Source organism: Choloepus didactylus, chromosome 12 (genome assembly GCF_015220235.1).
Source record: "Choloepus didactylus isolate mChoDid1 chromosome 12, mChoDid1.pri, whole genome shotgun sequence".
Classification (NCBI taxonomy): Eukaryota; Metazoa; Chordata; class Mammalia; order Pilosa; family Megalonychidae; genus Choloepus; species Choloepus didactylus.
Window position 1 is genome coordinate 38,351,189 of NC_051318.1, and position 13,577 is coordinate 38,364,765.

A 13,577-nucleotide genomic window follows, 5' to 3' on the forward strand; every position below is an offset into this window, starting at 1 on the left:
CGGAAACAAATATGTCAAAATGTTAATAGCTGTTAAATCTAAGTAGAAGAAAATGGGTACTTATTGTGTTATTCTCTGTACTTGATTGTAATTTTAAAATACATCAAAATGAAAAAGTTTTAAAAAACACATGCACTGAATGGTACTTGGGTTTCCATCACATTACAACCTAACCTTTTATCTCTGTCCCTTCTGGGTTCTCTTCTCCCCTCTCCAGGCAGCACAGCCATGGCTATGGGCTTGGGCTCTGGAGCCAGCTGACCAGGGGCCACTAACCAGCTAGGAGACCTGCACTAGTTACTTAACCTCTTTGAGCTTCAGAGTCTCCATCTTAAAAGGGGAATATAATAATACTGACAAGATAGAGCTAGTATGAAGACTAAATGAGTTAATATATGTAAATCACTTGGAACATGGCCTGGCACATACTAAGAGTTATAAACTTTGGCTAATAATAAAATCAATCCTGTTTCTGCACACCTAAACTTCATGTAATTAAAAAGTGTATAGAAATACATTCAATTAAAATCCCAAAATATTTAAGGATTCACTGATGAGCAAGTTTCTACTGTTTTATCCCTGCAGCAATCTCCTGTTCCTTGACTATCCCTGCCTCTTCTCTTCTCCTGAGAGTAGAGCTCTCAGTCTATTCTCCCCATCTCATCTTATACTTGGGTGACGGCCCCTAGGGCTTAAAGCATTCCTGACAAATGCTAAACTTTTCAAGGTTGACTGTGACGCAGTAATTCTGTAACTCCCTGGACACGGAGCCTAAGTGAGGAAATGTTCACTGGCAATATGAGTCCATACTGGAAAACAGGGCTTTTCTCAAATCAGAAAGAGCATCAAAATTTCTCTTACCTTTCAAACTGCACTTTTTTATGTCCTCCTTCTTTAACATAGTCGAGAACCTGCTTCTGTGTCCGACCACTAAAATGAAGACCACGGAGGGAAAGGAAAGAAGACACCAAGGCATTCTCTTTTAAACACACGAACATCAACAGTCCATCATCTTTACTTCCCCTCCTTCCACAACTGGAAGATGTGTGGGCTTACTCAGTCAGTCAGAAATAAAAGCAATCCTAAGAAAACCCGTGTTTTTGTCTCTACCTCTTGTTATTTCCCTTATATATAATGGAAGAATGTTCAATTAACTAACCCCCCTTAAAAACTGGGTGTTTGGTTTTTAAGCAACCACCTCAAGAGTCTAAGTTTCAAGACAGTGGGGATATGTCTATATACTGCTGTAGCCCCAATGCCTAGGAAAGTAGCTGGCACACAGCAGCACTCAAGTATTTGTTGAAAGTATAAATGAACAAGTGAATCAATGATGGGCAAATCTACACACCATTCTATGAAGCTACACAAAATGTTGGATCCTTCTAGTTCTATGGAGAGAAGAAATTCTTTCTGAATTAGAGTTACAAGTTTACTGTGGCTGGGTAGATTGCCCAGTGGCCAGCTAATGGTTGACTAGAGCACAGTAAGGGTGGCGGCACTAGGAGCCTGATGGGATAACCCAAGCCAACACCTCCATCAGCCACAGATCCTGGGGACCGACGAGTGGTCCCCTTATCTACTTGCTGTATATCACAGCAGCTGTGATAGAGAATAGGGAAAGAGAAGTGTCAGGAAGAATGTTCACATGGCAAACCAACAGGTATGAAGCATCAGCCTCACCTGAACCGAAATGATGACCCTCGACTAAAGAGAACAGGCTTTGGCTTTGGTTTGGGCTCTTCAAAAAGTCTAAAAAAGGCATGATGTTCAACACAGATTTTCCAGAAGGACTTGCAGAAATCCCGGCTTGCCATTAGGAATTCCAAAGTATCTTGGTACGAGCTCTATAAAAAGAAAATACAAACCCTGTTATTTTTTTTCCCCCTTATTCACAGACATTCAGTTGAAACATGAGAAAGGGGATAGGAAACTAATTTATACAAGAAAATTTCAATTGTGTATTTTATTATAGCATGGTCATAAACACAAATATTTAGTAAAATAAGGTTGTCCCTAATGATAAGATATCACCACCATTCAACCATATTCTGCCCCATGGAATTTCTTAGAGAACTAACAGAAAACAGTGGTAGAAATACAGTGGACGTGATAACATTTCTTTTGACAGAATTAATAAACAAATTATGTTTACTTGGCTTACTTTTCCTTCTAAAACAGAATCCAAGTACCAAAATTCCTTTCTTGCCTCTTTAAAATAACTGAAACACAATTATTCTTTCTGTTTTCTTCCTCATGGCTCCTGTCAATTTTTGAATATTAGTCATAAATCTTTTCTCTATAAAATAGCATACGGCTCAAGTCTCCAGGTGGCCCCAGGAACCATACAGGAAATGAAATTTTTTTTCTGGAGCATAAAACTATCATTCAAGGCTGAAAAATTCATGTCCTTTGAGTCTAGAAAGGGGATATGGTAATTTTCCATTCCCACAATCGAATGCTCCCAATTTAAGGGGCCATGTTATATAAACAAATGGATCCACAGTCCTTACCATTCCCAGCAGTTCCAACTATTTAGGGGGATCTGACATCTCTGGGCAGCCCCAACATATAAACAAGTGGTGCTGTAATTCTTCGTTTCTAAGTCAGCTTGCTGGAACTCAAAATGTATTTTCCCACAGAAAAGACCTTATGAAGAGTGTTTGTTTCCCAGGTCAGGCTATAAAAGCCCATTTAATCCATACTGTAACTAAACTATAAGCCTACACTGCCATTTATAATCACTTCTCCATGGGAAAAGTCCTCTAAGTTCTGGTTGGGGCCACAAGGGACACATCATCCACCTCTCTCTCCATCGCCATTTCCTGCAGCCCTTCCCTGATCCAGGACCCGTGTGAAAAACATCTTCGGGGGTTCTGTGGGAAGTACATATGCTTCACTCTCTCTCTGTTTACTGAGAATGACAGCTACTGAGCATTTGGATACACTGCTACTTATAGAATCTCAAGAGTTCATGGTTACACAAGCACTTGGGCAGCTGTTGGCCACAGTTTCAGTATAAGCCCTGCCAAGAGCAGGTTTCAACCCCCAGCAGGGCACTGCTTTGCCCCCAAGACTCTCTGGGCAGTCTTGGGGAAGAGGCTCCTTCCCTCTCTTGGGAGCCACTTACATTCGCATCCGGGCGGAGCTTGATGAGAAAGCGCTTTCTCTTGAAGCTCAGCTTCCGCACCTTCGCCCAGTTGAAGGCATTGATCTTAGTGAAACCCTAAGAAGAAAGACAACAGCTAGTGAGCCCAACGGTGCATAGTGAAGAGCACAAGAGTTGGTTTGCTTTGCTTATAGGGAGCTGAAAGGAAAGGGATAGAGTTCTGTGGCTCACCAAGTCTGCCTTGCCTTGGAAAATTCATAGGATCTGTGGAAAGCAGACAATATTAGTTCCTGAAACATTATTTGTTTTGTTTATTGTATGTTTTGGCATTTATACTAATATACTAATTATATGTTTTGGCATTCCAACTAAGTCAGTCTCCAGGGAAAGAAAAGGCTGGGCAAGATAATGATAAACACAAATAAAACCCATGGCAACCACCATGATGATTAGCAGTCATCACGTATGGCGTGCCAGTCACTGTCTTAAATGTTTTAAATATCTTACCTTAGCAAACCTTATGAAAAATCCTGTGAGATGGATTTATTATCTGCACTTTACAGACGCGGAAACTGCAGCATGGATATATTAATTTGTCCACAATCACACAGTTAATGTTGCAGAACTGAGCTTCCCAAGCACGTGCCCTTAACCACCAGCTTTTGTTAATATCCACAGAAGCTAGACAGTGAATTAGCAATCAGCCCCCACTTGTCCAGACTGGCCTGGCCCCTGCGCTCTCAACAGCCCATGCAGGACCAAGGATGGGAGCCCAGGGCCTGAGGCTGGGCTGGGGCACTCCCTGGTGTGTGTCTCTACGTTGGACTCACACATCCCAACCGTCTTCGGTAGCAAGTGGGACATGATGGAGAATCAATAGGGAGTTGCCAGATGTGAACTCCCATCTGTTCTGTCATCTCAACTGAAATTAGAATTCCTGCTCAGCCCTCTTGAACACCAGGTCCATTTATTCAAAGTGATAAGAATGAAGTAATTAGGCACTGGCAAGGAGATTAATTCCAAGATATGGCATTTGTTCATTATTAAATTACCGAGCAATTCTCAATATTTAGATGGCATCAAATGCAATCAAAGCAAACTAACTCAACTGCAGGGCACTCCTTTCCCCCTTTCATGATCTTTAGAAGTGTTTAATGGTTTTATTTCTGAAATTTAATAGTAACACTGAAAACTACATTTGGTTTATTGCCACTTTTCTTACTGGATACAGATCAAAACTGTTAGGAGCAGTCACCTCCTCAAAACCACGCTCTCTCAAAGTGCCACTCCCTTCTGTGTGATATGAAACCTAACTCCTCTTTTCTTTTTTTCTAGTGTTTTTTTTGCAATTGAATTGATATGTTCACATACCATACAATCTTCCAAAGTGAATATATCAATTGTTCACAGTATCAGTATGTAATTGTGCATTCATCACCACAATCAATTTTTGAACATTTTCATTGCTCCAAAATATAATAAAAATAAGAATAAAAATAAAAATAAAAGTAAAAATAACACCCAAAATATCCCATACCTCCCATCCCCCCTATTATTCATTTACTTTTTGTCCCCAGTTTTCTACTCATCCGTTCATACATCGGTAAAGGGAGCGTGAGCCACAAGGTTTTCACAATCGCATGGCCACACGGTATAAGCTATATAGTTACACAATAGTCTTCAAGAATCAGGACTACTGGATTGCAGTTCCACAGTTTCAGGTATTTCCCAACTAACTCCTCTGGAGACATGATTCTGTAATAATTGGTGTATGCCAAAAATAACTCATGGGTGAGAAAAGAGTCACTAGGACTATTTTGATAAAATAGGAAAAGAAAAATGTAAGAAAGCAAACCTGTGCAGAACTCAAAAAAAAAAAAAAAAAAAAAAGTTTCAGGTCATACACGTATTTACAATTTCAAAAATGGGTGAAATTTGACCCTATCTGAAGAGAAAGGCAGATACTTTCGTCCACACTTGTTTGAGACTAAAGCACAGATTACCCACTTTTGTTTAAAAGAAAAGCACTGAGGAAACTCGGGGGGGGGGGGTGATGAATATGTTTATCATCTTGATGGTATTGATGGTTTCATAGGTATATACATATTTCAAAATTTATCCAACAGTATACAATTTAAATATGTGCAATTTCTTGTATGTCAGTAATATTTCAACAAAGCTATTAAGAAAAAAAAGAGAAGCACCAGTCAATGAAACATAAAGTAGCAGTGTGATCAAGGGAGCACACACTTCAGAGTGCAGAGAATTGTTGAGCTTTCAAGTCCTTAAGTAACATACAGGTAAGAATTCTAGTGCAATGTGTATTATGCTGTGAAATTACTGCTGTGCAAAGACATAGCTTTTATGAATTTATAAAACTGCTGTATCTTAAAAATGCACATCATACTTTTATTTTTATATTACGTGTATATGAAGTCATAAGTAAGCTGGTTCAACCCAAACAAGGTCAAAAAAAAAAAAAATCACATCACAGCAGAATATCATGTTTAAGTCTATAAAAGGTGTTTATTTGGGGGTCTGAAATCATGTGATCCCTTGAGAGATATATTTCTGTGATCATATTAAATCAATAAGCCCACAGAAACCTAAAATTGTGGATTCCCCAATCAGAGCAAAGGCAAATGAAGGAGCATCTGGAAGTTGAGGGCCTGAAAGAATCACAAAGTTCAGATGAGGAGTTTTCCTCTGTTCACCTAAAAATACCTACCAGAGGTCTTAACTTGGCCCACCCACCATGAAATCAGAGTCACAAGCCAAGCCTTGTCTCCCCATCACCAAGGGAGCTGAGCCGTGTTCCAGGTACTCTTACCTGAAACACTAGGATGCCTGTGTTGGCAACGGCCAGGTTGATCTTAGTACCTTCCCTGTCCTTGGCTGGGTGCAACCGGATCCCATACATCTCTAGCCGACGGGCAATCTCCAGGAGCTGGAAATCTGATTCTGCTGGTGTTTGTCCACTGACAAAACAAAAATTAAAAAGAAAGGCCAAGACATTTGAATTCCCTGTATCTACGAATCTGAGATTAAGCTGCTTCTCTTGGGAAATAAATAGGTGTTTCATCAGAAACCATGGGGGCGAACCGATCAGATGACAACCAACCTCCCATTTGTTGCAACCCAAAGTCTAGCAGCCAGGACAAAAGCCCTATTGCTCTTGTAACACAAAACCCCAAATGTCTATCTCAAACTCGGCCAGTTCTTTGGAATCCCAAAGCATTTCCTTTAAGGTCATAGAAAAGCAAAATACCATTGTGTTAAAACAAGTTTTCAATCACTTACAATGGACCTAAACGTGCAAGCCAAGTTCAAAGCAACACTCTTTCATACTATCACCAGGGCTCAAATGCCTTCCTTAAAAAACAACAACAAAAATATGGAGAATCCTTTTTAAATGTTTTACTGATCAAAACAAAATAAACCACCACAATGGAGATGTTACTAAGGCTCTAAATTCTTACAAGATTCTTCCTTTGTCCCCAGTTTAACATGCCCCATTGTTGATTTCCTCCTAAGAAGATAACTGGATGGTCCTTTGGTCTTATGCTTTCCTCTTTATTCCAAAGCACGGGGTGCCCTAAATCTCTAGGCCTAATTTGATCTCACAGGAAAGCAAGCAGGGGGTCTAGAGCCTTGTCTGCATTTCTGAGAGCCCAGGATGGGTGATGACATGCCAGTGAGCCTTTCTTCCCCACCTATTATGTATTTCTTCACAACAGTTACTGTATGTGCACTTGAGTGTGTGTGTGTATGTGTACTTGTGCATATAGGGAGGGCAGAAAAAATCGGCTCAAATGAAACATGAGCAATGAATAACACTTACATGTGGTTATGGTGAAATTCCACAATTTTGTCTTCCAGGGCATCTTGCTGAGGTATGTACTTATTTTTTGCTAAGTGCTCTCTGTCCAATGCTTCATCAAAATCCCCAATCTCGGCTAATAGGGAATGGAGAAAGAAACATGACCACATTTGGTTAGCACTTCACAATTTGTTACATTCTCCAGTGGAATATTACTGTTTGCAAAGGAGGAAATAGCTGACAACATGAGGTGATCCTGGTGTGCGGGAAACTTCAAAAGGGCCAGGTGTCAGAAGGCATAGGTGAGGACAATTTAATAATCATGTCAACATAAGAAGGCAGTTTCCGTTCTTTCTCATCTCTAACAGTTGGAAAGAAAACTTCAGGATCATCCATCTTTAGCCATCTATGTTCCTGGTTTGTTTCTTCTTTCTGATCACCTTGAAGTCACCTCCAATCTCGGCAATAAATTCTGTATGTGTAGATTATCACCTTTCAACCTCTAAACAGTTCCTGGAATTTCCAGACTTTACAAACTAAACTTAAAACTCTATGTATAACAATTATTACTGCAAAACCCATATGCTTTACTGTTGGAGAAGAGACTCATGTGAATGGGTGTAAAATATCAAATCTAATTTAGTGAAAAAGGATTTAAAGAAGTTTATTAAATTTCTCTTCCTCTGTCATCAGAAATAGCTGGTCAGATAACAAATCGTTATGTATTTTTCAAATACAAGAAACATGATGCCTGTTTTCCTTGTAAATAATTCCAAAGTGCTTTCATATGGAAATTTAAATAATAGAGCCTTAAAACAATAATTGCACCTTAGTTTAACAACACTAGCTCAAGTTCAATTTATACCAATTGTAATACCTCTGGGACAGCATGCCTTTTTCTTTGTATCATACATTCCATGTAACAATCTTAAGAAGTACCGCTACTGATGGGGCACAGATGCCACAGCCATTTTGATTAAAAGCAGGTGAGTGGTTGCTATGAAACCTACCTTTCGTTCTCACCATGCAAAGCAGTTTGTCATCCTTTGGGCAATGGGCCTCCAGGATGTGGCCTATATGTTGCTGTTGTACCGTAAGTCATGCTCATGGAAAATATTTCCTCTGCATAAAACAGTGTCAATCCACCGGGAAACAGCTGGGGCACTGAAGGAATCAAGCCCTCCCCAGCTTCCTCCTGCTATGACAGATCAATAACACGATTTCCTAATTGCCTTGACTTTTGGGCTAATTTCTCTTTTCCTAAAAAGAGTAAAACTGCCACCTTCCATTACACACAACAGGACAGGAATGGGGGACATTCCGGGTTTTGTTGCCCATGGGCATTGGTTGCCTTGGCCATGACCACCCTGAATTTGCTACAATTCTTTCTATCCCCAAGAAGGTATGTGGGGAAACACTTAAATCCTAAATTCTCCGTGAACCTTCAGTTTGGGCTTCAAAACTCATTTGGATTTTACAACATACTATTTCCCAGCAATTCAATAGAAAGAGTTAGGAATTCCAGTTTTTCCTTCTGCAGCAGGTCAACACTTCTACCAATTCTCTTTTCTTCTAAGGAATTTGCCTTTCTTTTGAAATAATGGAAACAGGCTCCTCCTTATCTTCTGTGAGTTTGCAAACCAGTATACATTCAAGATCCGACAATATTTTCAATGTTTCACGCCACAGATGTTATATTAGCTGATGCATATGCATTAGCAGTCTACCTGCAGCAGAAAATAGGATCAACGACAAAACCTAAATCCTGTGATTTCAGTATGTGAACCACACTCAGGAAGGTGTGCTTGGACCCCACCCTGTGTGTATGATCCTCATGGTGGAGACACACAGCCTGCAGAAATATAGGCTGCCAGGCCTCCCTCCAGGCTACCTAAGTGACAGTTTTAGATCTGTGCTACATAAGGTTTGATTCGTCTCTTCATCAACTGGTCCTACTTAGTTAATCAGGAACAAATTTTAAGTTTGGAATATTTTAGGAGATACATAAGTCCAGTGATAGAAGAGCCAAAGGAAAAAAAATAACAGAACATCCGAAAGGCTCTACAAATTCAAATGACAGCATAGAGGAAAATCAGCATTAGAACAGCCCCAGCAAAAAGGGAAATGAACTGATCCCTTATCAAAAGTGCAAATAAATACCAATAATTTAAATCAACACACTATTTGGAGCAGATTCCTGAAATTCCTTTCATAATTGTGTACATGGGATACTTAAGAACATGATGAAAAAAGTACAGAAAAAGTACTTTACAGATGTTGAAAGAGGATTATAAAAATATTCTGAGTCTTGTGACTATGTGGTCAAGTATTCTGTAAATAGCAGGAACACTTCTGAACCCCATGTTTAATTTTCTCTGGAGAACTCAAGATCCTCGGGGTGGTGTTTGGAGCCCCTTGTTGGTGTCTGGGAGAAGAGGGGTGTATCAAACAGAGCATGTGGCTGTCTGCGTGCCAGTGACTCTCCACCCACTTTCCAAACGTGCAAAGGAGAATCATCATGTTAACAGACTTTAAAGGAGAAAAGAGGCACAAGACTAAAGGGCATCAGGATTATTGTAGCAAGGTGAGTTTCTCCTTTGCTTAAAAGTCCAGGGTCAGAGGCATTTTATGATGTTACTATTCTGATAAGGAAGACTCAGTTTATATTTTTACATTGCTTGGAAAGGGAGAGCTACAGGTGAGTAAAGATAAAGAAGGAGAGTAGCATTTATTGGACACCTAACAGGTACTGGGTGGTTATGCTATCAGTTCATTTTCACAGCCTTATGAAAAAGCTTCTCTTATTCTCACATTCCAAAAGAAACGGAGGTTAGTAATCTGCTATTTGACTAAAACATTCCTCTTTCATATCATTTTATGAAGAGGGAAGAACAAATATAGGAAAGGCAAAACTTATATAACATTTCTGTGCCTTGTTTGTAAAATGGGGATAATAATAGTACTGATTTTCACGGGGTTGTTAAGAGGAATAAATAATGAGATAAAATACATAATCATGGCACACAGTAAGGTTTAATGAAAGATACGTATTTTTTGTTTTCCTTTCTCATATCATTTTTTTTCAAATTCATCAGAAAGATCAAATCTAATACACATTCAATAATGCCTAAATACAAAGAAGAGAACACCTTCTCTAGAAATGCCTCACCATATTGCAACAATTTGTTGACCACTGGGAGTGACATTCGTTAATGTGATGGGGCTGATTATATGGTACCACTTTGTATATAGTGGCAATTAAAAAGATGATGTGATAGTGCAACAATTTTTCATCTCATAGCAAGGCTTATACAATACATTGGCCTTGGTCTATACACATAACTCTATTTTCAAAACACAATGTCTATGATTCCATTTCAAGTACCTTCTCCCTTGGTCAAGGGAACAAAATACTCAGGTGGGTTATCACTAAGTCTTGGAATGAGTACAATCTAATTCATCTTGTTCCTAGAGTAAGACAAGTTAAAATATCTAATTTCAAGCATCATTAGGATATAGTCGAGCTTCATATGTCTTGGCTTACTGAACTAAACTCTAGAGATCAGAAAATGAGACATTAAATCTGTGGCAGTTCTGTGTCGTAATACTAATTAAGTATTAAATTATTAAATCTAAGAACAGGACAAAACAACTTTAGTCTACTTGGCCACTATCCATCTAAGCTTCTCCTTTCAGACAACAAGGATACACACAATTGTGTATAAGTCCTTCAAAAAAGTAGACAAAACCAGAACACAGGATTCATGAGTTACTATTTGGGGAATATGTATGTTAAATGAAATTAGGAGTACTGCTTTCTCTTGCATCTGCAAGCATTCACACTAACAGCAAAAATAACACAAAGTCATTATTATTATTTTCTTGTGTGGATGCTGTGCTGGTTTGTATGTGTTGTATCCCCCAGAAAAAGCCATGTTCTCTGGTGCAGTCATGTGGGGGCAGATGTATTGGTGTTTATTAGGTTGGAACGTTTGGATTGGGTTGCTTCCATGGAGATGTGCCCCACCCAACTGTGGGTGATAACTCTGGTTGGATGGTTTCCATGGAGGTGCGTCCCTGCCCATTCAGCATGGGACTTGATTGGTTTACTGGAGCCCTATAGAAGCTCAGACAGAAGGAGCGAGCTTGCTACAGCCAAGAGGGACACTTTGAAGAACGCTGGAGTTGAGACAGACATTTTGAAGATGGCCGTTGGAAGCTGACGCAGACATTTTGGAGAACGCAACCTGGGAGCAAGCAGACGCCAGCCACATGCCTTCCCAGCTAACAGAGATTTTCCGGATGCCAGTGGCCTTTCTCCAGTGAAGGTACCCAATTGTTGATGCCTTACCTTTGACACTTTATGGCCTTAAAACTGTTAACTGTGAAGCCAAATAAACCCCCTTTATAAAAGCCAGTCCATTTCTGGTGTTTTGCATTCCAGCAGCATTAGCAAACCAGAACAGATGCCATTTTTTTTCTCATCAACCAGATCACTGTTTTATTTCCAACATGGTTTCTAGAGGAATCCAACAGGACTTACATTGCACGATGTGTGAGATCAAGAGGGCAGCGCTGGTGTCATTACACGTCAGCCTGCCTTGAGCCAAGTCCTGCTTCACCTGCAGAGCAAACAGGTACCTGCAGATAGAAACAGAGATGGGCGTCAGGCAGAGAGCAGGGAAGGAAGCAAAGTCAGGATCACTCCTGGCCTCCTCTCCACATGGAGAAACTAAAGAAAGGCAGACAAAACCAAATAAAAAGGAAGTCTGCCCAGTCTGGAACGAATTCCTGCTACTAATGACTTGACTGCAATGTAAATATTCATCTTTCTAAAAGTAAAAAGTACTTGGAGACAAACTCTATATTCATTTCACTTAATGAGTAATAAGTCTCATTTTAAATGGAGAGACACAGCCTTAAAATCAAAAGGCTATGTCTTGCCACCCTATATAATTTTTCTAGGGTGTAGGAGGCATTTTGAATTTTTCAAAGATCAGTCAAAAATTGTTTTACGGTTAAGGCAATAATGGCAGTTTATTATGGCTAAGAGCTTTGTCAACCGAATCAGACAGACAACTTATTTGCGGGGTAATCTTCACTTGGTTGCTTTCATTAGCCTCAGTTACCAGACATTTTTGGTGTAAAGAGAAAAAAAGAGGTATTTATAAATCAAAGAATTTAAGTAAATAGAGTGTGATATTAAAATTGATTTAAAATATCAGTATGTATTCATACACTTTTAGAAAGGTGTTTGCTAGTTTTCCCCGTTGCAGTGGCAGAGACGAGTGTCACCTCAGAAGCAACCCTTAGCAACCAGAGTCTGCGTCTCATACAATTACCCACTGGAAAGCAGCAGCTGTCCTAGGAGAAACGGCAGGGTCCAGGTCTAGGGTAGGGAAAGGTACAAGGCAAGCCTGGAATATAGAGTTACACCAGAAAGCAAGGCAGCTTTCCAAAGTAAATGGGATTGTATCAAAAGGACAAAAGAACCATTCTGAAGAAGCTTCCACTGGCCAAACTTGTGACAATTTGAAATCAATAAGAATAAGTAAAGCAAAAAAAAAAAGAGAACTCTGAGGAGGCTATTAAAGTAACTCCTTATTTAAAAACTGACAACCTAAGGCAAATAATTAAGCATGGAACTCTGCCTCTCCAGTAAGAAGAGTATTTCAGGATAACCAAATAGCACAAGTGGACAGGTTTTATTTTACAAGAGAATGCCATATACTAACACAGAAGGAATAACAGAATTGGAAAATCCTGATACTGCAACCTCTGAAGAAATTATTGACTCTGGCAAGGATTGTCAGTTGGAGTCAAAACCACTCAGGAGACTGGGCATTCATACAGGGCCAAAGTAACACCACTTTTATTTACAATGGTGACATCAAAGTGTCACCAACGTAATCCAAGGACCAATGCTAGGGTCATGAATGAAATATGAAGCACACAACATCCCTTATCACAGATTCTAGTCAAAAATGTTTAACATGTATCCATCAAGCCTTTAGAACTAACTTCCAGTTACTAGGCAACACAAAGGATGGAGGAATAAGTTAACCCCACAAAGAAGCCACCAGACAAATTCAGGACGTAGCATAGTTTTTAGAGCAACTGATCCAGTTTCTTCAAGAAGATGGTACCATGACGTTTCCCTAGAATAAAGGAACATAACTAGATGTAATATGTAGTCTTAGAGCAAATTCTATTTTACAATAAGCAGATATAAAATAGCATTTGAGGGATAAATGGGGAAAATTGAGTAAGATGAAGTATACATATATATACATATGTATACACAGAAAAAAAATTGGGAAATGTTGATAATGGTAGTTTCTAGGTGATAGTAGTAGGGTAGTTCTACTTTCTTAATTCTGTCTATCTTTATATTCTAACTTTCTGTGATAAACATTTACTACTTTTATAATAAAGTTATTTTTAATTTTAAAAAGGGCCTTAACAATATCAACCAGAGGTTCGCCTAAGAATTAAATGGGATAGTACAGGTAAAGGACAGTGTCTAGCACATAAACATTCAATAAATGTTAGTAATTAATTTTATAAAAAAATAACGCATCTCCTTTAAATCATTTAGGAGATTCCATTAGTAAGAACTAAAAACTACAGAGACAATTCTGTAAACAGAGA

General features: G+C 39.2%; 1 protein-coding gene across 2 annotated transcripts in view; it reads right to left on the reverse strand.

Moving 5' to 3' along the window:
- FARP1 (FERM, ARH/RhoGEF and pleckstrin domain protein 1) overlaps nucleotides 1-13,577 on the reverse strand; it is a 355,492-nt gene that overhangs the window by 70,769 nt on the left and 271,146 nt on the right. For both annotated transcript variants that reach the window (XM_037800491.1, XM_037800490.1), the window contains 6 exons: nucleotides 11,470-11,567; nucleotides 6,948-7,062; nucleotides 5,937-6,084; nucleotides 3,128-3,223; nucleotides 1,681-1,844; nucleotides 862-930 (listed from right to left, as the gene is read on the reverse strand). In XM_037800491.1, the coding sequence (XP_037656419.1) occupies nucleotides 862-930; nucleotides 1,681-1,844; nucleotides 3,128-3,223; nucleotides 5,937-6,084; nucleotides 6,948-7,062; nucleotides 11,470-11,567 (690 nt within the window). The remainder of the gene's footprint in view (nucleotides 1-861; nucleotides 931-1,680; nucleotides 1,845-3,127; nucleotides 3,224-5,936; nucleotides 6,085-6,947; nucleotides 7,063-11,469; nucleotides 11,568-13,577) is intronic.